At 41.1% G+C, this 23,811-nt stretch overlaps 1 protein-coding gene across 10 annotated transcripts in view; it reads right to left on the reverse strand.

Moving 5' to 3' along the window:
* The window catches only part of pcloa (piccolo presynaptic cytomatrix protein a), a 62,144-nt gene that overhangs the window by 29,067 nt on the left and 9,266 nt on the right, over positions 1 to 23,811 (reverse strand). For 9 of the 10 annotated variants that reach the window (XR_004655524.1, XR_004655523.1, XM_034864034.1 and 6 more), the window contains exons 3-5: positions 21,885 to 22,913; positions 7,372 to 7,569; positions 47 to 4,145 (exon numbers count right to left, since the gene is read on the reverse strand). Coding sequence is in view for 8 of the 10 variants with exons in the window: in XM_034864034.1 (XP_034719925.1) it covers positions 47 to 4,145; positions 7,372 to 7,569; positions 21,885 to 22,913 (5,326 nt within the window). In the remaining 2 variants the exon portion in view is untranslated. Of the gene's footprint in view, positions 1 to 46; positions 4,146 to 4,893; positions 6,086 to 7,371; positions 7,570 to 21,884; positions 22,914 to 23,811 lie in introns of those variants that run through there. The other variant, XM_034864038.1, reaches the window with a different exon arrangement.

A 23,811-nucleotide genomic window follows, 5' to 3' on the forward strand; every position in this document is an offset into this window, starting at 1 on the left:
TCAAAGTGACATTTAAGTGACAGGTCTGCAATGTCACTGCACTGACCTGCATCAGAAATCTTTGCTGAGGTAAGATCTACTGCACCCTCTGTGGTACCACTGAAATTATAGCTGTTCTTACTCTTGTAAAAGAACAGCCCAGCTTCTGCTAGATTAGTGTCTGACATTGATGGTTTTATTCCACCAAATCCTCTTATGCCATAAGGTGATCGGTCATACTGGTAATGGTCATCCCGATATCCAAAACGATCTTCAGGTAGGGGTGTGGTAGGTTGCTGAGTAGTGCAGATTCCTGAAAATGGGAGCCTGTATACAACATCACAGCATCCAGCTCTTTTTCCTGCAGTCAGATCCACTGGTTTGCCATCATCGTCTGTGATTACAGCTGTGACCACTTCTGCAGCATCCACTGATACCAAAGTGTTGAATGATTTAGTTGTGCTAAGGTCAACAGCTCCTGCCACTGTGGTTGTACCCGTCATTAATCCATTGGCAACACAACTTGAAAGAAAAGTGGGTGCAACAGTGACAGGTGTGGTCTGGAATGTTCCTCCACCTGTGCTTGATCCAACTGAGAGGTTAATAGGGGCCTCTGTACCAGCATGAATGGAAAGCTGAGAATCAATTGGCCGATATACAATTTGAGAAACCGGCTCAAATACTTTGTTTTTTGTTAGCTGAAGGGGTACTGAAGATACTTGAGAGATATCTACATTGTCACATTGGTGGATTGTAGCAGCACAGGTCACAATGGTGATACTATCGGTCACTATAGAAACAGTGGATGAATCAGCACTAAGGTTGACCACAGGTGACTGCACTGCACTGTTCTGACGAATAACATCAGAAGCAAAGGACTGACGTCTTGAGTCTGGGCCAGCTGACAGATCCACACCTTCTATGTTTGATCCTGGGTCCACCTTCATTGTCCTAAGATCTACTACCTCAGAAGGTTGGACAGCCTGTCCATTCTGTACTGGCCATTGGGGCTTAGGTTTCTCCATCGAGATTGGGACACCATTTGCCCTTGGAGCTGGCACTGGTGGTGGTGTTCTTTCATGAACAACAGAGACAGTGGTCCTTTGGACTTCGGTAGTGACCACTTGAGAAATCAGGTTAGGCATAACCATAGGTGGCTGTGCCGAGGCAGATACAGCCTCAATTGTGTGACAAGAACTAGATACATGTTTTTCTGGGCCACAAATCTCTTGACTTTCAATGGATTCTGTGACTCGTGTGTATGCCAGAGGCACCCTGGTTGTTTGATGAGGGATTGGTTGTGGATGGTGCTGTGGATAAGATTGAGGTTGCGGCTGTGGTTGGTAATAATTTTGGGGATGAGGTTGGCGTGAAGGAGATACTGGGCCAGGGCTAGAGGGAGCTTGAGTTAAGACACTATCTACTGGAGAGTTGGGCTGAGATGGCAGTGTGATGACTACATATGTGTCACGATGATTGCTAGCATATCTTGGAGAAGAAGGGGACTTCGGTGAGGGTTGAAACAGCTTGCTCTCAGAGGAAGGGCTCAGATTTAGGGCTATGTCAGTAGGACCAGTGGGAAGCACAGTGGGTCTTGGTAGATGTGAAGCATGGGCAGGTGAAGACGGCTGTGAGCCAGGCTTTGGTGCAATTGGTGGTTTGACACCATGTCCTGGTCGGTGGCTATCCGCAATCCCTGCATTAATTGATGGCTTTGGTGCAACAGGAGGGGGGACATGAGGCTTGTACATTGGGGTAGCTGTTTGTCTTGAAGGTGGTATTTGGGCTGCAGTCGAAGCCTCAATCTCAGACCTGATTGGAGTTGCTAAAGCCTGAGGTGGAAGTGGAACTGGAGCTTTCCTGGGAAAAACAGTAGGTTTTGGTGGGGTGGGAGGAGGCAGTGGTGGTGCAACAGGTACTTCTGCTCTTTCCTGAGAATTAGCCCGACGCAGGACACCTGGCTTGGGGGGTATAGGTGGAGCAGTTGAAACTACACTGGGAATAGTGGGTGTGTACTGGGGGACTGTGGGCAAGGGTGAAACACTTACAATTACAGGGGCTGATGTTCTTGGGAGTGCACTAGATAAGTCAACAACTTCAGCCTGTGATTCTGCAATTGTGGTTTGAGGTTGCTGATCTGATGTGGATGTTGGAGGGGACTCAGAAAACACTGTCACAGGCTCAGCTTCCACAGGTGATGTTGTGTCTGACACTGCAGTTGTATCTACTTCCTTTTTAATCATACTCTCGTCATCAGAAGACAACTCTCCTGAAGAACACTGAGTCACCTTTAAGTCTGGAATAGGGTGGAGTGCCCTTCTTGATGCATTGGCTTCTGTTTCTGGCTCCTGCTGAGTTGGACTTGTTCCAGGAGTCAGCACTCTTTTAATTAGCTCTTCATATGCAGTTTCAGCATCCAACAATGGCTTTCCATCTTTGCCAAATGTTACTATGCTGTGTTTAGGTAACATATTCTCAGCAGGTTGCAACACAATTTCTGGGTTAGTGCTTTCATTTTTTGGCTGAATATTTTCATATTCCTGCTCCAGCTGCATAAACTCCTTCCTCTTCTTTATCATATCCTCATAAACTTCATCTGGTGATCTAAGCGTTTTGGGCTGGACAGGAAGAATAATCTTCTCTGGCTCCCCCAGATTATCTACTGGATTTTCAATAAGAGATCCATAGGCATAGTCTTCAATAAGCATGCCTCCATAAAGGGACTCTTTTTCCAGTTGAATCTCACCTTTGTCAAGTGTTGGAGACTTAGCCCTCAGCATTATTTCCTCATAAGCCTCATCAGCAGATTTGAGAGATTTTTTCTGTGGTTTATCAGTATTTTGATCATCTGTTGGAGAGTGAAGAGATACTGATACAGGCAGTTGATAGGTTTTCTGAACTGCTGCAATCTTTGCAGGATGGATTTCAAATCCTTCAGAATCAGATTCAATACTGGGGGAGAAATCTGAGCAGGATGATCGTCTGATTTCCTCCATCTCAATCTCTTGCCTCAGTTCCTCAGTTGGTGAAGCATCTTCAATGGGGGAAAGGTTACTTGGTGGTGTTTTTGGACGCTCTCGCCTTCTCTGGGCTCGAATCTCTTCTTTGTCTTTCTTGGATTTTTTCCCAGAACCCTTTTGTTTTTCTTGCTCTCTGAGCAGCTCCTCTTCTTCCCGTAACTCTTCTTCCTCAGAAGAGTCTTCAATAGTTGGCAGCGTTTGACCAGGTTGTCTGTGTTTGGCTTTCCTGTGTTGTTTACCCTCACCAGAACGGATATGGCTGGGACTACTACTATCACTGTCTTCATCCAGTGATGAGATAGATGTTGGGGATGTCCCTGGAGTGAAGCTGGATGCATGTAGACTGGATGACCCCTCACCTCTTGACCGGTCATCTGGAGAGTCTGTAAGGCTTTCCATTTCAGGCTCTCCATCATCATTAGGTATACGCATAGGGCTGCTGGTTGAATTCAGCTCCATAGTTTGGAATTTGCGGACTCCAGTACCACTCTGATGCTCATCTTCTTTTGGTTCTTGTTCTGCCTCTTTGTTTATAACAGGTTTATCAAATGAGCCATGAAGTTGCTTATCTTCTTCATCATCTGGACTTATAGTGCTTTTCTTTGTAAGTCGCCTGGCTTTTCCTGATGCACTCCTCTCAACAACCTCTGAGGTCTTCTGTTGCATTTGTTTCTTCTCATTCTCTTTGATCTTGCTCCGGATTAGGTTTTCCTCATCAGACGGGGAAGCGTCCTCATTCTCACTCATCTCCATTATCTGTTTCCGGATAAATTCCTCATCATCCCCAGACATTGGGCTTTCCTTTCCAAAACTTTCACTGCTATCATCCAGGGAATCTGCCCTGACATCCATGGGCACAAGGAGCTTTTTCTTTGTGGTACATTTGGTATTCTTCTCTGAAAGTTCTCTGTCATCTTCTGAGCTGGGTGAGTCAGGTGAAAGAGGTAGCACCTCTAATTTACGTCTGGTCTTTAGACTGTCTGTTAGTATCTCCTCATTATCCTTTGGTTGCGTGCTTGCCTTGGCCTCAAGAATGGGAAGGACTGTGCTTTCCAGCTTGGCTAGGTCTGATGGGCTGGTGGGACTGCTGTCCTTGGCAGCCATTTCGTTCTCTCCTGGCTCCTTCAAAGTCTCCAGTGTTTTCACCTGTTAGATTGAAATAAGACAATTATTTCCCACCCCTCAGACATTGCAATAAAAAATGTAATACCTAGTAATATCTATCTATTTAGCTTGTTACATGTGAACCATGTGTTGGTGCATATAAATTATAAAGCCGCCTATCTATGAACTGCTTTGTGCTGGTTGTGTCACAAGGCCCAAAATTCAAATTATTTCAACTGTGACCTCGTCAACTCTGACCTTTCAAGGCTAATTCCAGAACATTCCTGCGCTTTACTTTGCCTCTCTGCTCCGCATGCTACCTTGTGGTTCTACCGCTGATCATATATAGGTGTCTGTATGGAGATGAGAATGTGCTTTTTAGGACAATAATTAGTTTTTAAAAAAAGTGATTTTTCCGATACATAGAATAAAAAAGAAATGCCAGAAAAAACAACCCCAGTTTAGTATAATATTTTACATTTTTTGAGACTACCTAATTTAAGAACTAAACACTCACAGAAGCATGGAAATAAAATGTGTGGCATTTTAAAATGCTTTCTAAGTAAGATGACATGTTCTCCTCTTCAGGTATTTAATACATACAGTCTGCAATTAAAACGTTCTACTGTATAATGCAGTGCTGAGATTATGGGACAATGTTTAGTTTAGCCATTCCTAAATAACTAGCATCCACATGTAGAGTGCTTAAATATATTTGTTTAATATAGCAGAAATAAACCAATTGGTAATCATATAATCTACAGCTACTCATGCTAAATACTATGGTCACCTCAGCGACTGCTTCATCACCACTGGACTGTTTCAGAGGCGGAGCTACAGGCTCCTTTTTCTCCTCCATGTTAGTGTCCTTCTCCTTTGGGCCTTTGTCTTGCTCACTAACTACAGACAATGGGATTTCAGGTGCTACTACAGGGACTGGAGCTACTGACGCAGACACACCTCCATTTTCAAAAGCTGTATCTGAAACTTCATCCTTCTTTAAAATTGTATTCATTCCTACATCAAACTCTGCAGTGCCATCTTTGTCAGAAACTGTGCTTTTTTCTGATACTGAAATAAAATCCTGGATATTGCCATCAACAGGTTGTGACTCAACCTCTTTTTTGTCAAGTTTTCCTTCCTTCTCTTTGATTAACAGCTTTTGCTCTGCAACTTTCTCGAGCGGCTTCTCATCACTGCCTGTCAGAGCTGACGTCTCCTTCTCTACTTCATGTTGACTTTCAGCACTACTGTTTGAATTTTGTGAAACGGCTTCAGTCCCATCCTGAATGAGTTTCTCCTCACAGACTTCATCTCTGACTTGTGTCTCACTAATGACAGCTGAGGATGACACAATCTCTCCACTTTGCATAAATTCATTTACATTGACCTTTTCTTGCTCTTTAGAATCAGGAGTTTGGGAAACAGAGGTAACCTCAGATTTATTATCTACTTTTAACATTGTATCTATAGGTATCTGCTTTTCTTCGTGTGCTACACTCTCTGCGTCAACAATAGGTTTTTTTTTTTTCTCTGACTCATCTGACAATGACGCTGTCCCAACAAGGCGTCTCTCAGCAGGTGATGGTTCATCCTTTGATTCGGGTTCTATCTCTTTATGGATCGGTATCTCTTCTTTCGGGATTTCGTCAGCAACAGCTGGAGTTGTCTCTTTTGCTATTTCTGACTCTTTTTTGTCTATTGAAGGACTAACATTCTCTGTGTCTGTAGCGGAGGGTGCTGGACTTGATTCAGCTTTATCATCTTTCTGATCATCTGCCTTCTCAACTGTTTTCTGTTTAGTTGCCTCTTCTTTAGAAGATTCCCCTTTGTCATCTTTTACTTCAATAACCGTCTCTGCAATAGCTGCAGTCATTTGAACTCCCTGCTCTTCAAAGGCTTTGAAGTTAGATGTTTTATTCTCAATCAATTCCTTCTCAATACCTCTCTCCTCAATGGTTTCTTTTTCAACAGCTTTTTCCTCAATATGTTGGGCTGCCCCTTCAATAATACAATTTTCAAAAACATTATTCGCAACAGTGTTCTCCTCTTTTGCTTCCTCTAGAGCTTTGGTTTCTCCTTCATCTGGATCAACATGAGGTGACTTATCTGCTGGGTCAAGTGGAGAAGGCTCTTTCTCTTTACCAATTGGTTCATTTCCTACTTTATTAGCCTGACTTCCCTCCTCAGAAGGTAATACATTGTGTTTGTTATCTGACACCATTAAGGAACTTGCAGATTCTACACATTTTGCTAACTCTGAGATTAATTCTTGCTGGGTCTTGTCAGATTTAGGGACCTCAACATTGTCAATAGGTGCTACATTTTCTGTAACCCCTACTGCAGGACAAGCAGTCATTTTGAACACTGGCTTCTCTATTATAGGTTCTGGTTCTACCTTTATTTCTGTCGTAACTTCATTCTTGACATCAGGTGCTACACTGTCGGCCTCTGGTTTTGTAGTTATGTCAGTTTGCTCCACATTAAAATTTGTGTCTATTGTATCTGATGGAGTTTGACCTTCTGAAGTGGTTTCATTTATCTGGGGTTCCTCAATTGGCTTACGTAAACCTACCTCTGATATTTCCTCCTCTTTAACATTTGGAGCTGAGGACTCTGGCTTTAAATCAAGCTGAACAGGAACTTCCTGTGATACTGCTTCTGTGATCAAGGCAGGTTTTGGCTCAACTGAATTACTTGTCACTTCTGGAAGATTTTTGGGAACGGGCTCCACTTTCTCATAATCTGTCAGAGAAGCTGCAGTCTCACTCTTAGTAATCTTGGGATTTGGCTCTGTTTCTACGTCAGCAGGGACAGTTGTCTTGTCTAAACCTGTATTAGTCAATAGATTTTGCGTCTCACTGTCCAAAGAGGGAGAAAGGTCCTCTGTCACATTCTCAGAGCTACTCTGTTGTAGACCTGCTGGGATGCTACTGACAGGTGCACTCTGTGCTTGTTGCTCAACATTAGATGGCTCTGTGTCAGAGTGACGACTGTTCTCTGCTATTTTCTCAGAGGTGTTCTGCTTTTGCCCAACTGCTGGGAATGCAGCGACACTCTCAGCAACACTCTCAGAAATTGGAGCTTGTTGTTCATGGTGAATTACAGGCTCAGTCACCGGTTCAGCTGGCAGTGACTGTTTTTGTTCTTGTGACTGTGGTGTTTCCTGAGGGGCACTATCAGGAGGAGGGGAAGGGACAGAATGAGAGGAATCATGGTGAGAGGAAATTAATCCACCCTCAGGTGTGGTAATGGTTCCAGGGACTACCTTGGTATCAGGAGCTGGTGGGGTTAGGTCTGCTGCTTCTACTACAGGTTTGCTATCTAGAGTAGCAGGGGCAGGGGTGGAAGAGGGAGCAGGAGCAGCTGGTTGCTTCTTTGGGGAAGCCATGGCTGGAGTTGGCATGTCTCCCAGCTGGCCAGACATGGCTCTTTGGGTCTGACAGTTGAGGCAGAGCCATTCTTTCTGTAAGACAAAAATAAGAAACAATTGTTAGATTTGTTTAAGAATTCATATTAATTACTGTTTTCTGCAATATGATTTCTACCACTAAATTAGAAAATAGGTAACTGGCATTAATATTACATTATACAGCACTGTGAAGTGTCTGGTTCGAATTGCACATAATGTCTGGACTGTTAAAAAATACCCACAAATAATTATATTTGGAAATGTCACGTGAAACTAAATGTTTCTACGTAGTTAAAACGTCACTGTGACAAGTCACCAGTGTATTTCCAGTCTATTTCAAGGGAAGCTTTTATATTTGTGGGACTCAAGAGAAGGCCTATGCATAATGCATAGTAATGGGACAAGAGTTTACCAAGGCATGTCAGAAATGGTTGGGCGGCCTGAGCAGACATTTCACAAGGCAAGATTAACAGAGAAGGTGAGATTGAATGTGTATTTTGTGTTTTAATGATTGTATAATTTGGTATGCATATGTGTAGGCATGCTTGACAGTAGAATGTCAACATATTCTAAACCAATTAATTCAATTACTTTAAAGAATTTCAGACTGAAAAAGCAGGGACTTTCTGCATGGCTCCTGTGCGAGTTAGTGAAATGCAACTGTTTTTCCCAAGACTCTGTGCTCCCTGAACATCTTATTTAGTTCCAATTACACCTCTGTTCAAACGCTGAAGCACAGCATATGTCAATTTAAAGAATTGGCAAGAGGTGTTTATTCTTTAATTACCATCATTTCGTCCTTAAAAACACCTGGGATGTAGCCCTCACCCAAATCTTCACAGCGTTGCCACTTGCAATGGAACAACTGCTAAATCTGTCCTGTCATGGTGTTCTTATTATTGCTGTATATTCCCAGGTACTCACTTAAACACAGACTCAAGAGGAACATGCCTACAGTAAAGGCCCTTCCGAGGGCTATAGCTCAAAAGCTGCAGCTATTATTAGAGTTTAATATCCAGTAGAGCTTTGCTTTAAGTGGTTATGATAGTGTTGATAAACAATCAACATGTCGGGATTTGAGAAAAACACTTGAGCTAAATACACTGTACAAACGCGGGCACTCACACACACACACACACCCCCGCTCTTATGAATTTCTTCGACAAGCTTAACCGCAGGGTTTATGCTAACTTTGGGCTTTGGAGAAAATCACAGCCTGCATGTTAAGCCATGCAATAGACAAGCGACCTCTCTCCAAGTACAGAAAGAAAGAGGGAAACAGGAGGAAGTCAAGGTAAAAATCCAGTTAATTTTCAGACATGATGATGGACGTAGTAAAGATGCCAGTGCATGTGTGTGTATATGTACAGTATGTGCACTATCAACATCTGTCCCTGCTGGGGGCAACTTGAGATGGGAGTTTCTTGAGCTTGATGGCTATATCAGTGAAACCAGAGAGACCAGGCACTGAGACTCGGAGAGATGACCGCCAGATATGAAAAGCTGAAAACCCTCTCAGTCAGACAGTCGGTCAGCCTCAGCCACTTCAGAGCCAGTCATCACCGATGTTATCAACAAATCACAACAGGCACACTTAAAGCTGCTACTGCGGCCTCAAAAGCAATTGTGCAGTGTGTTTCTTATAGGTACTATGCAGAACTAAATTACCTCTTTTTTAGTCATTTGGTTATACCTCTCTGTTAAAGCAGATCCGTTACTTTAACTCACTACTGCTAAGTGACCAACTTCATTCATTTAATACAGACACATCTTACAGCAATGCCCTGGAAGGCCATCAAGTACACTACCGGTCAAAAGTTTGGGGTCACTTACAAATTTCCATTTCACTCCATTATAGACAGGATACCAGCTGATCTGGGTGGGTGGCTGATCTTTAATGCAATATCTACATTTCCCATTAGCGGCAACCATTCATCCAATGTTCCAAAGGCCCATTTTGTTTACTAATCTGATATTATTTAAAAAAACTAACTAAGAAAACATTAAACAACCCTTTTGCAATTATGCAAGCACATAATGTAATCTGGAAACTGCTGCCCTGGTTAAAAAAAACAAGGCAACTGATCTCAGCTGGGATTCTGTCTATAATGGAGTCCAATAGAAATTTGTGAGTGACCCCAAACTTTTGACCGGTAGTGTATTTAAGTGACTTCAATGGCTTTACTTAAAGTTACACAAGGCAACGCTGGCAGAAACAAATGCATTTCTGTTTACATTCCCAAGTAGCTGGATCACTTTATATCTAATCACGCATTGCCAGAGCTATCTCCACAGTACTGTGTCAGCGCTGGAGCATGGTCTGTCTACTGGGCTTTTTTTATGTGATAGGAAAAAGATCGTGGTCTTGTTTGAAATAATTTAAACCAATCACAATTTCCTGGGCGACGCTAAGCCCTGGATGCAGCCACAGTGCCTTTGCAAAATAGATAGCAGAAATAGCAAAAAGGGAGGGACATCTGGCACGTCAGGTTTTATCCCTGCCCTGTATACCAGCTAGACCAGACTACTTTATACATAATAACACAGAGGGATGGGAGAAGCATTAATGCCATACCAGTTAGACAGCATGCTCCCTCTGTCACTGCTGTTTTTTTTCCCAATAGTAGTAAAGTTAATAATTGATTTGATTAGTCAATTAGTTATTATTATACTAAGGCACAGTGTTGCTTTGAGCAAAATTCTATCATCAACAGGCAAAAGTGCTCACAATGACAATGCTAACATGCTAATGTTTAGCAGAAAATATTCACCAGCTTTACCATTTAGTTTCCATCAAACAGGCTTTTTTAGTCAGAAGCTGTTTTTTTGTCTGATCTTATGCCCCTATGATTGCCTTGGTATTATTATGTCTTTTATTTATGGTATTTTCAATTTATTGTGAAGCACTTTGTGATTTGTATCTGTGAAAAGCGCTATGTAAATCAACTTTACTTACTTTACATACTTACCATTTAAATGTAGTGTGCAAGCATGCAAACATTTGCCTTAATTGCAAAAAGCTAAATAACAAAAAGTCCAACGGAGGCTGATGTCATTAGTTCTAGAGGTATTTGGTCATACACCTTTTGGGGGGGCCGGTCATTAGGCTTTATTCTCAGGGATAATGAATTCCTGTACTTAAGGTCCTTTTAATCCATGAAATAGTTGAGACATTTACAACTGGACAAAAATGAAGGATCAATCGACCTACTAACAGACTAACACAGCCCTTTGTAAAGTCATGCTGCTAGCAGTGCTGAAATTGATGAATATGTTAATTAATAATGACAAAAAATGGTAACATACAGCCATAGTTAGAACTGTTTTCATCAGAGGAGACTTCTCACCAGTAACAAACCACACATCACAAATTGTTTGTAGAGGGAATCTACATGGTCCAAATTAGCGGGGATGCTACACTCTTGTCTTGCAGCCTTGTCTTGTGATTAATTCTAACTAGACAGGTGTATTTTTATATAACAATCTACCCTGCGGCAAGCTTTCAAATAAATGTGACAAGCCTGTGTGCGTTTTTGTGTGTCTGCTGTCATGAGCTCTGCAAACAGCAGTTTAGATGACTCATAAAAGCAAGGGAGTTGCTCGCTCACATCACTATCTTACAAGGACGTTTTCTAGCATCACATGTGCATGGGTACCAATATGTTGACACCCACCAACACCAACGGAGATGAGTTTGTGACGGTGTTGATGTCATACATAGTCTCTCATGAAAAGCATGACATACCTCAGGAAATGGAAACTTGCACTCTCTCTCTTCCCACATGACGTTTCTCAACCAAATACAAGCTCATACATGAATGAATAAGGACAGATTCAGTGTTTCCTTCTCTCTTTTATCTCAAACTTTCCATCCTCCTCAAACTTCCTCCAAGGACACAGACAGAAGACAAACTAAAAACCGCAGACGGCAACCAGATATAGAGACAAGATGGGCTGTAGCTATGCCCAAGTCCGGTTACAGTTTCCAACTGGGAATTGCAGTGTTGTGAAGGTCGGCGAAGCTCTTTGATTAAGACTAGGTGTCTACGAGGGTTTTACCCATCTAAATTTAGAGCCTGGCACTGGCATGGGAGAAGAACAGGATCTAGAGGAGGATGGGATGGGACAGATGGATAAAGACAGATGAGAGGATGGACAAAGGAAAGCGGGAGAGGAAATGCGAGGACATGAGAGAAACAAAGGGTGATTATGGTGTGTGAGGCAGCAAGAGAAAAACAGGAGGAAGAGGGAAGGCAGGAGAGAGAAACAACACGATGAAGAACAAAAAGAAGCAATAAGAAGTAAACACATAATGAGCAAACAGGATGAAACAAAGGGCGGAAGGAGTAAAGGAGCATGGTGTGGTGAGGGAAAGGGTGAAGCAGTAGAAGCAACTATTCCTTTAAACATGAGACTAGTGTTTTCAATCCATATTCCAAGATACAACTGTACAGGCAAATAAATAATGCACATCCTTATTTTAATCCAGATAAGAGGCAGATGAGTCTTTTACAATCCTTATGTAATCCTAGCGTCCTTTCCGCAGCATTGCTCAAGTCACCTTTTGGTGCTAAAGCTCTTGTTATAGGTAAAGTCTGGAAGGCGTTGTCCTCTTCTCATTGATGAGTGTTGCTGAGTGGCCAACTTAATTATAATGTACCAGACAAGCAGAACATCACAGCAACAGCTCCTTTGCAAGCCAAAAAAGATCTTTGTCCTAATAAATGTCCCACTTTTATAGATGTTCCCATCTCTGGTTCAATGTTCCCATCTCTGGTTCAAAGTGCTGTATGCACCCTTTTCAAGTGATCCTTGCTCAAGTGTTGATGCAATTCTCGTTTGAATCATGAAACTAAATGTTATGTGAGCAATTGTAGCCTTAAGGCTGGAGAACTGGGCTTTGGCCCAGGAGATTGTTGGCTTTAATCCCAAAACAAGCAGCAAAATCTGAGCGGGGAGGAAGTTGAATAAATCGAATGCTGGTTTCTAAAAGCCTGAGAGAAAAGCACTTTTAACCCTCAGATGCTTAGTAACCAAATCTAGAGGACTGTGGTTGTACTGGTCAGTTGCTAGATAGAAATGTGTGTAACAGAATATGAGTGAAGCAGAGTGATGCAAGAAACCACAGCAAGCCATCTGAGCAAACATTATCTTGGTAAATGAAGGTTGAATAAAATTGAAAAAAGTTAATTAGCAGCAAGAACATTCCTTCTTGTGACAAGAGTATCAGACTATGTCGCTTCATTGTGGATTGATATTCCAAAGTAAGGTGAGTGAGAGATGAGGAGAAAAACTGTGTGTGTGTATGTGTGTGTGTGTGTGTGAGTCTATATTTTTTTTAATGGTTTTGACACAAAGCATCTATATATACTCTGAGCCCAGGGATTAAGGAGAGAGACAGACATTTCTGTCAGGGCTTCTTTGTTTGTCATAATATGTCTGCATGTGTCAGGTTCCCATCTGAAATAGAAGAAGTTGAGTTTTGTCTGACACTCAAGGCTATTAACATGCTTGTCTTTCTTCTGTCAAGGTTTCTGGTCCCTTAGTCATCTTACATAGTATATGTCACATTATGCACACTTTTATCTAAAGAGACAGAAAAATGAATGTATGCATATCTAGTCTGGGCGGCCACAATGAGAAACCTCAAATCTCTGACATCCGAGTTTCATTCATCAATAGTTTTATATTAAAACACATCTGAGGATCAGTTTTTGCTCAGTTTTTTTGTTGGTTGTTTGCTAACCCTTTAGCCATTCCATCAAGGTTATTAAACGCATTTGGTTGTGTTTGTTAGCTTGTTTTGCAGTACAACTTATAGTCTATAAAGAGTAGTTACTTCATCCATGTCAATTTTAATCAGCTGTAGGTTAAATCTTTCCTGCTACTAAACTCATCAGTGTAGGTGGACAGAGGAATTGTGCCATAAAAGGTGGGAGTAGAGAAAAAAGGGCACAGAGGGGGAGGAAGATTTCCACTCCCTTCTCCGTTCAGTCTAAAGGTTAGGCCTAGTGAACTGTGGGCTTTGGATAACAAAAACATTTGGAAGCTTGCTGTTGTTTAAAGAAGATATGACATTACGAGGTGGAGACACACAGTGAGAAAAAGCTGTGTCTTTCATTTAACTTTAATTAGTACATAGTGCTTATTACTGTGGCTGTAAACTAACCAGCTGTGTAAAAGTGGACATCTATAAATTATAAACTTTATATATGAACATATATACAGTACCACATAGTCTACATAATATGTTTTGCATGTATGTTTTGTGTATTACATCATATATTTACATGGGATACAATGTAGGATTTATGCATACACTACATATATGACACCTACAAACAAAATACAGTAAAATGACTGTGTGTGTATGAATGTAATATTTCTTGCATGAATTCTGTAAGAAAAAGTACAATCAGTATATAAAGCAAACTGAACAGATATGAATTGTTCATGTATGGCACAATGTAGCCTACTGTAGTACATGCGTGATTTTAATATTTGTTTCAATTGGAAAACACTATATTTGTGCACAAATACAAGGACACAATTTACTATTTGACAAAGCACATTTATGGTCTTTACCTAATAAAACATACAATTTGTTATAGCCAGATGTGACTTAGTTTATTTTGGGTTAGTTTTATTCTGTCATAAAACAATCCTATTGTCTTTAACCAGCATTTTGTACCGGAACTGGCCAACTATGTAACTGTTTAACCAATAACCTTTGAATACCATGCTTATGTTTAGACTTTACCGAGTAATGATCAAATAAAGAAAACACTGCTATGTGGAGTTCAAGTCATTTCAAGTGTTGGCCACTTCCTATACTCTCAGAAAATGTTGTATTTTGTTCTAATTCTTGCTTCACCAGATGAAGTCTGACAATAAATTCTAGCTATAGGTGCTGCTAATGTGACTCAGAGGCGTGAGTCACAGGAGAAACGGCAAACCACAATAGAGAGGTTGTCATGGTCTGCACTGCTTAGGGCAGCACTGGCTGGCACCCACATCTTTTGTGACACTTCCCATCCTTTGGACTCCCTTTTTGTACTCCTCTTTCTTTCACAGTATTCCTTCAACTCTCTCCACTGTCCTACCCCTACCACGCAATATGTCTCTTTGTGTTTGTTACTCAATTCACAGCTTTTTAACCTTTTTCTTTTCTTACATCAGTAAGAAAAGTAATGCATGTTTTTCAGCTTGGACGCATATGTGTATTGGTGGTTTTCACACCTTACTGTTGTAAGTGAACAAAAATGTTTGACAGTTTGTGACTAGTATCTTTTCTATGGGTCTCAATCTGACAATCCAACAAGTGCCTTCCAGCTTCACTCCCTCTACCATTTTCTAATTTATTTTCCTCTTGTTTTCTAATGCATGAAAATGATTTTTTGGGAAGTAAAGCCATTCCCTAATCCAGGCTCTGCTTTAGGCTACACCTATTGAATATCAACTTTTAATGACAAAGCCAAAGTCAGACACTTCATCCACAAGCCAACTTGCTTTTTCAACTCAAATCAGAAGCACTTCTTTCACTCTAGTAAAGCTTGTTTTCAAGGGAAGACAGAGCAGCAACAGTCAGGATGTAAATACAACAGGCTCTGCTAACTAGATGAGGAATGTGTGCGTCAAGTGTATGTGTGTCTCTGCCTGCCTGTCATTGCCTCTCTGTCTCACCAGGGCTTAGAGCTGGCAAACATAATGTCTTGCCCCTCCCCCTCCCACCTCCCCATCTTGACACTAAAGGCTCAGGGACTAAAATGTGGCCCTTGCTAAGCATGCAAGCATCAGTAAATTAGAAAGGGGATAATTGGAAATCATTCTGGAGTGGAGCTGGAGGGCAAGCTGTGTAAAAAGGTAAAGAAGAGGCTATTTGCAGTGGCTAAGGAGAGTTAATTTCAATCAACGCAATTTCTAAAACAAAGGTAAACCACTTGTCACTGCTTGACCAAGGTCTTGGACCTGGTAAATAGGGCAAACAGCACAATACAGTTTACCCTGTGTAAAACCCTCAGGTAAAACCTGAATAAAATATTTACATTACATTCCTATTCATGTGCTCACACTGCTAAAACAACAAAATCGCACCACTTTTGTAATGAAAGATCAACGCATCTCACTCACACACATACACACACACACACACACACACACACACACACACCTTAACGTCTAAAAATACCATCCGTTTCAAGCCTTCCAAGGTGGCTGTGTGGGGGACTCTGTGGGTTGCTTAGTGCAACAGAAATACCCTTTTAAATGAGGAAATAGGAAAGTGGGAACACAAAATAGCCTAGAGAGAAAGAGAGAGAGAGAAAGAGAGAGAGAGAGAGAGAGAGAGGGAGGGAGAGAGAGAGAGAGAGAGAGACAGATCCTGCAATGGCTTGTGTTGTCCCTACTATGGTTCCTTTGTGGCTGTGACTATTTTTGTACACTTCAGCCTCCTGGGCAAATTATGGAAAAGCTGTTAGGTCTGAACTGTATGAGCCAGATAAAGACTAACCTAAACTGCACATAGACAATAATCAAACTACAGTAACCAACAGATTCATTTCACAACTGGATTGTTTATGCAAGCTGTGATAGATTATATAAGGAGAGCAAACACCAAGCTAAGATTTTGAGAGGGCCTTGACAGTACAGTATGTATGCAGAACTGAGGCTGTCGGTGTATTCTACATACAGTATGCATGTGTGTATTCTATGTATGACCATGAAGCATGCATCTATCTGCCAGTGCAGAGTCAGGAGGATTCAGATTGTAGAAGGTCATTGTTATTCTTTGGGCAGCACCACAGAATAACAATAAGGGAGGAAGACACAGGAAACATCACGTATGAGTGAGTGTTAGCACAGACGTGAGGATGTGAAAGACACAGAGCCTGCCATCAAAAACACGCAAGTCCCAACACACGTTAAACACATTGATTTAACTTACATGTCTTCATTGGAGAATACACCAGACCTAAACTTTAACTGTTGAACCAACATTTAACCTATGCATAATTTGAAAATTACCGAACAAGTTCATAACAGTGACATTCAGATAGGTTAAGAAACTGCTTAGGAAGGGAAACTGCAATAGCCTAAAACCATCATGTTGGAAAAACAAACATTCAGCACATCCAAAGCTTCCTTATTTACACATTGTGTATTTATAATAAACTAATTGCTCAATTTTTTGTGTGTTAAAAAAATTTAAAAGAAACTAACTGCTATTTTTCGCAGTCAGTGGCCCCATGCAGCACCTCAAAAGCACTATCACAAGTTCTGCTTATTATCAATACTGTACCGGGAACAAAATGAGGATACAATGGTGGTAGTGACTACATTGCTAGCTAAAGATACGGTGGTGTATCCCCTTTTATTACACATGACTGACATATAGTGGCAATTTGGAGTCACCATGATGTTGCCAAGCAGTGCCAATAGCTGAAACAAACCCCCCGTAAAACCAAGTTCCTGTTTTGTTATTTTTTACACTTAATTCTTTGTACGAATTAAACAAACAATATATAACACATTAATTAGTGAGCTTCAGAGGTGCTAGTTGGCAGATTCAGTTGCATTTGGACAGAACCAGGCTAGCAGTTTCCCCCAGTAATTATTTATTATAATAATAAATATTTTAATATAATAATTACTATAATAATTACTTATAATGGTAATTCATTATTAGATGAGATGGTTTCATCAAGAGGCATGGCCAGCAGTACATTTTCTTTGTCACAGCAATTCCAGTCAGCCAGCTAAATTTGTCATACCTCGAGAGCTGAAAATACCAGTTACTTTGCTCTATCTTTTCCACTAAATCAATCTTAGGTGTTAATAAACTCAATGCTATTTAATTTTAAGTTTCTCCTTGTAAGGAAGACTTTCAAAAGGCTTTGCCAAAATCAGGTCGACAATGTTAGCATTGTCTGTCATCGTGTGCTGTTTGCTAGCTGGCTAGTTCACCCCTACAACACTAGCCTAGCATACAGTATGAATGAATGTATGAACAAACAATCTACAAAACAATATTAAACTCAAATGAGGAAATATGGGAATTAGGTTAAACTGAAACAAGGATGTTTTGTATAATTGTATGAAATGTACGCTGAAAATTGGGTACCAATTTTGCCGAGCAAATACCAAGAAATAGGTTGCAGCAGTTTGTCTTATTAAAAACACTTACAAAATCTGCGATGGAACTGAGCTTTTGGCTTCAGCAACTTTTGATAGTAAAAAATCGCTGTCAATCAAAAGGAGATCCAGGCTTTTGACAGATCCTCCAATCAGCTGATTCTGAACAAACTCCTCTTCAAGATGAACATATTCTAACACATTTTTTTGTCAATAAAATGTTAACACAGTAGTTCTTATTTGACCATTAACTTTGGGGCATTTAAGGGGAAGCTGAGTTTCCCTTGCAGTCTTAAAGAAATCACCTCTGAAGCTAAGCTTACTGGCCGCTGGCAATAGCTTCATATTTACCATACAGATATGAAAGTGCTATCAATCTTCTTATATACGTCTCGCCAAGAATGCAAAGCATATTTGACAAAATGTCAAATATTGACAAAAGATTTCAAATATTCCTTTAATTATGATAGCTTTTGGCGCACATTGTTTTTACTTTGAATCCAGCCTGGTTAACATGTTTTTCAGTTTCCTGTCTTTGAAGTTAAACAAATCCTTAAGCTAAATGTGATGTCTGTCTTTAAACCTGTCAGCAGAAATCTTGGTTTGTTCAATGGCTTGGATTCTCCCTTTTCCAGTGTTTAATAATTAAGGCCAGGGAGGCCATTTGATATGTTACAGCAAAGCATCTCTTATGAGTAGAATACTTTGTCAGCTGAATATCTGCAGTGATGTAGTGGTCATTTTAAAAGGTGAGTAAACTGGAAACTCTCAATCAGACTTCAATTTAATTAACCTAAAAAAATGAATGCACATTTGATGGTCAATTGTTATGTTAGACTACAGAGTAGCTGGGCACAGGTGCATTCACCCTTCACTATGTCATTGTATCTATGACTGGATCTTAAGCTGCGAGAACCATAGTTGTCATTAAGCATCGAAATGGGAACAAATTCAGCCGTGACTTGAAATATTCCACAGGCTTGGTAAGAAAGGTGAGATTCAGTTAGTTCTCATTAGTGTAGGTGATACAGGATGTAGCTTGCAGCCTCAACTCTGGATTATTTCATTTGTGCATATTGGCAAAGTGGTGCCTCTCCCATTTTACGTAAGACTTCTCAGACAAGCACACTCACTACCGATAAAGGCACCGTGACATGGTGCCTGAGCCACAGTAATGTCCCTGAGCAGACACACACATCTACAGACTTTCCCAACATCAAAGCATAGCAAAAGTGAGAAAGGCAAAGGGATAGCACCACTAAGGGAGATTCTGACACGGATATAATACTGTGTTTAAGAGGAGGATGACCCCCAAAAAACACTTCTATTAAGTGTGTCTTCTCCAGGCCTTTCATTAAGATTATAGGATACAGAGAAAGAAGACATAAAACAGAGTTAAATTATATAGAGGTTTTTAAGAAAATATGAAAAAATGGAGGGCTGTGATGAAAAAAAAATTGAAGAACATTGAGAAAAACCATGAAGGTGAATGCTTTTCCTTCTAGGGTGCCTCTTTTCACGACTCATTAATGAGGATCAAGCCTCGATGACAATGACAGGCTTCCAGTTGCCTTTAAGAAACTGAGATTACGTGCACACACGGTTGACACATTTGTTTTGCATAAACTCTCAACTTTCAGTATTTTAGGTAATTATAGGTGAATAGATCCCGGGGGGGAGGGGCATCATCTGAAGCTGCTGGGACTCTGGCAACACCAATGGACTACATCTTAGCAGGCATGTGACATCATGCCAAGAAATCATGTGGCTACCTTGTGTATTAAGACCAGAGTTACTTCCTGTGCACACTAAACAAATGATGAAGGTGTTTGGATGAACACTGAAACGTCTTGTATTTTATATTTTTCATCCAGTGTTTTTAAATTAAAGCTTTGTTATAACAACTACAGTATGCAAGGTCACACCAGCCTGCCCAGTCTCAGTCATACCCAACTAGCTCTCAAGTCTTGAAAAGAAAACATACTGTTCAGTTACCACACACACTCGCATACACACACTCTGACCCACTCACATGCGTCAGCAAGTAAACCCCAACTGCCAAATTATGACAGCGAATGACACAGAAGCGAGGCACAGTATGTAGGGGGTAGATGACTCAACCAAGGTGTGTGTGTACTGTATGTGTCCTACAGCCATGCTCCACAAGGTACTGCTCCTTTAAGATTTAACTCATTTCATTCTAGTTCAATTGAATCCTTGAATGATGCATTTCTATTTAGTCCTAGATGAGTCAAAACGTATTTGTCTTGTAAAAATATGTAGCAACATCTTAAAAACAAAACTCTGCTAGTTTTGGCTTAAAGACAAGATGTATTGAATAGTGATGTCACAACTGTGAACACATGGCAGCCATCTTGTTTTGGAGTGCCACTGTAGCAGTGGGGCAGGGGACATACTTCAATAATATTGTTGAAAATTCATGTACTTCATAGCAACCAGTAGGCAATTTGTTCATAGCCAACAGCCCTATGACCAACTCTCTTCCAATACCCCCCCACCCAACATCCAAGACGAAACTAAGAGAAGGGTGGGACTGGGTAAAAAAATCACAATTACATATATGTTTGCTACTTCAGCACCACGGACAGTGCCATTGATTCACCAATACATAGCATTGTACCACTATTTTTTTCAGCGCCGCATGACAAAGCGGAAACAGGAAGCATGAACGACTTCGAGGGCAACTGAATGCCAGAATTCTCTATTGTAAACTTACTAGGTTAAGATTAGTTCTTTTATGGGGAATGAAAGGCTTGAACCAACGAATTAAATCATTCAAATGTTGTGCAGAGATTCTAAAGTATTCAAAGTGCTTCTCTTCATCTATCATCCTCATTTGTTTCATGGGAATATCAAACTCACCCTATTTATTTATGGTGCTATTTAAAGGATGAACATTCCTCATCCATTGACTCCACTATCATCTAACCACTGCTGACATTGATGTCAATGCTGCTGCCAGTTCTGTCATTCTTCACCTTGTTTACCAGTTGCGACACCTCTGTTTGGGAGAAGACTGCAACTGGTGAGTATAAATAGTTACAGCGCTCACATGACGTCACACTGTCTCGCGACAGGTCGGGAATGGCGACTTTACAGAATGCTTCAGGCTACTGATATTTCAGAGCCATGGTCAGGTCCATAGAAGCTAATTTGCACAAATACACACAACCAAAGACACCAGTTAAGACTGCACTGTACTGACAAAATGGGTCTATTCTTACATGTTGTAGGTTTCACCTTCATATCTGAATAATATTAATGGAAAGTAAAGGACGTTTAATATCTCTTAGAAGCCAAGAATCTTTCTTTTACAAAGTAAAAGTTAATTTCCCATGAGAATTCAGCATTTCCTGTGGAGTCCATTCTCAGCTCAGTCCCCTTCACTGTTAGAGACGACTCTTTAGTGAACCAAAAATACACAGCAAAATACTAAAGACACACTTAAACCACCCGCTAACAAAGTAGTTAATAAGCAAAGCCATGATAAAGCCACTCGTTGAAAAACACTACATTGTGCCCTGACTCCCATGACCATGTTAAGAGGATATAATTAAACATACCACTGTAAATCACTTAGAGCTTCAGTTAAGTTAACCATGCATAGTTTATAATTTTCAATGAATGTATAGATTATGAGTGGCATTCAGATACTTACTAAGATCCTTCATATGAAATATTAAGTGCATTGTAGCTGGCGTAAACATGTTTTGCCTCCAAGCTGAGAAACCACTCAACCGAAAGGAGTTTTTGGCCTCTATTACCACAATATACTGATCCTACACCATAGAGTACCATCTGCTCTGTGGAACTCTACGCAGTGTTGTGATGTTGCATCTATGTGGGACAAAACACCACGTTAACACCAGCAAACCAGTCTCCACACCTCGAAAGATAAGCAGCCCAAAAGTGTTTAATTTCCTAGTCATCATTAAGCAAGCGAAGACAATGAACACAAATGTGTCCTGCACACTGTACTGTACAAACATATGGCAAACTAATGTACAACTAGTAACATTCTATCCTCCTTTCAAGAGGCTTTTCAAGATGCAAGTGGGGAAAAACGCAGAGCTGAAAACTCCTGATGGTATCTTTACAATGACCTATTTCAATGAAACATCTAGAGGATGTTTGCGTTCTATTTATACACGACAGATTGCATAAATTACGGGTAGATGCAGTGTGTTGAAAGGGGCTTAAAAAACTGTAGTTCTTACCTCTCCTAAATGGGGAGTAGGATTAAATCCACAAAGATTGCAAACTGTCTTCTTGCACTCGGTGCAGAAGCTGTAGTTGGGCGTGTCTGCTGATCCAACGTTCAGCTCAACCTTACAGAGAGGGCAGCTTTCCTTGGTTTTTGAGGCTGGGGCAGGTCCAGGTTTGGCTGCTGACACCTTGCCTTTCTCTTCTACAGAAATGGTTCTGGGGGCTTTCTTGGTTGGAGTGTCAGGAGCAAAGTCTGAATCAGGAGGAGACCCAGGAGGAGACCCAGGAGGAGAGAAAGGGGAGTCTGGTGGTGAGCCCGGGCCAGAATCTGCAGGTGAACCTGGTCCAGAGTCTAGGGGTGACCCAGGTGGAGAACCTGCTGCCTTCTCTTCCTCTCCAGAGACAAGATTAGAGGCTGAACTCAAGAGGGACGAACCAAAGCTGAACATTTGAGAAGCAGCAGCTGGAGGTTTTGCTGTTTCTGTCAACCCTCCAAAACCACCAAACAACTTCCCAGCCACTGACTCCTCCTGCTTTGGTGCGGCCTGTGGTTGAGGCTTCGACGATTCCATCAAACCGCCAAACCCACCAAACAGTTTCCCTGTAACAGACTCGGCAGCTTGCGAAGCAGCCGCAGGAGGTTTGGCTGTGTCTGTCAAGCTTCCCAGACTGATACCTCCAAATCCCCCAAAGAAGCTGGACTCCTGTTTGGCTTTAGATGGAGACTGCTGGGGGCTGGACTTCGGCTGAATGGGGCGGCCTGTCTTGGGGTCAATCTTGGGAGACCCTCCCAATGAGGAGCCAGGGGAAAGCGGCCCGGGAGAGGTAGGAACTGGGGACTTCTGCCTCGGTGTGGTGGGCGGCGTTAAGCCTTGGTCGGTGGTACTCTGCTGCTTCATCAGCAGCTTGCCAGGCTTGCCAGGTGCCTGTCTCTGGGGTGAGGGTGGGGCTGAGCCTTGTTTGGGCTTTGTCATTCCAGGGGGATCCATACCTCCCATCGCTCGCTGCATCTGGCAGTTCAGACATAGCCACTCTTTACCCTGTGCATGAAACAAAAGATGGGTTAGATTTGACTGGAGCAAACGTATAAACTGTTATGAACATAGACACCAATAGTATTGTAATAACCGTATATACACAGGCAAGCACACCAATTTAACCTGTACAATAAGAGTCACATTTAGAGACATGTCCACTAATTAGTGTATCAAATGATGTTGAATCCTGTTTAACAGGCAAATCTTTTCTTATACCATGAGTTAATTCAAATCTGGCAGGAGTTACATAAATACTAATCAACATAAAAAATACATGTATATTAACATGTGTTTCTAACTAAATTAGAATAAAAACCTGTTATTTCTACACAATGGTTTTAATTCAGCAATAACACAAAGTCTGTAAACAAAAGGAATATTTTTAACAGAATGTTGAAAGCAGAAAGGCATACACTATTTATTTATCAATACTATTTGTTCTTTCATCTAACATAGGTTGTGTAAATGTTAGACAACCATAACTAGTTGCATTTCATTGTCTCTGTTTTGACCATACCGTATCAACACCTGCTCCCACAAAAGCCTGGTTACACCACAGTGCTCTTTGTTTAGTGTTCAGGGTATCTAGGTTTCCACTGTGTGCAAACCACAGTGTTTGAAGGGGCCAATGTTGACAATTTGATCACTATCTAAAAAAGAAAAATTGCAATAGCATGCAATATAAACAGAGATGAGGTCAATTCAACCGATCTAAAAAGTATATGGTGTAGTATACTGTAATGGCAAACAGACATTACATTTGTAGACGTTATTCTGAATTCAATCTGCATAATAATAAATCCTGAGAAGAGACTCAAGCAGGAGGAGCTGGTCACTCTGCTGTGCTGTAATCAATGGCCACTAGTGTTTTCTGTCCATGTGTAACAGAGTGTCGTCACTG

Source organism: Etheostoma cragini, chromosome 23, assembly GCF_013103735.1.
Source record: "Etheostoma cragini isolate CJK2018 chromosome 23, CSU_Ecrag_1.0, whole genome shotgun sequence".
Taxonomy (NCBI): Eukaryota; Metazoa; Chordata; class Actinopteri; order Perciformes; family Percidae; genus Etheostoma; species Etheostoma cragini.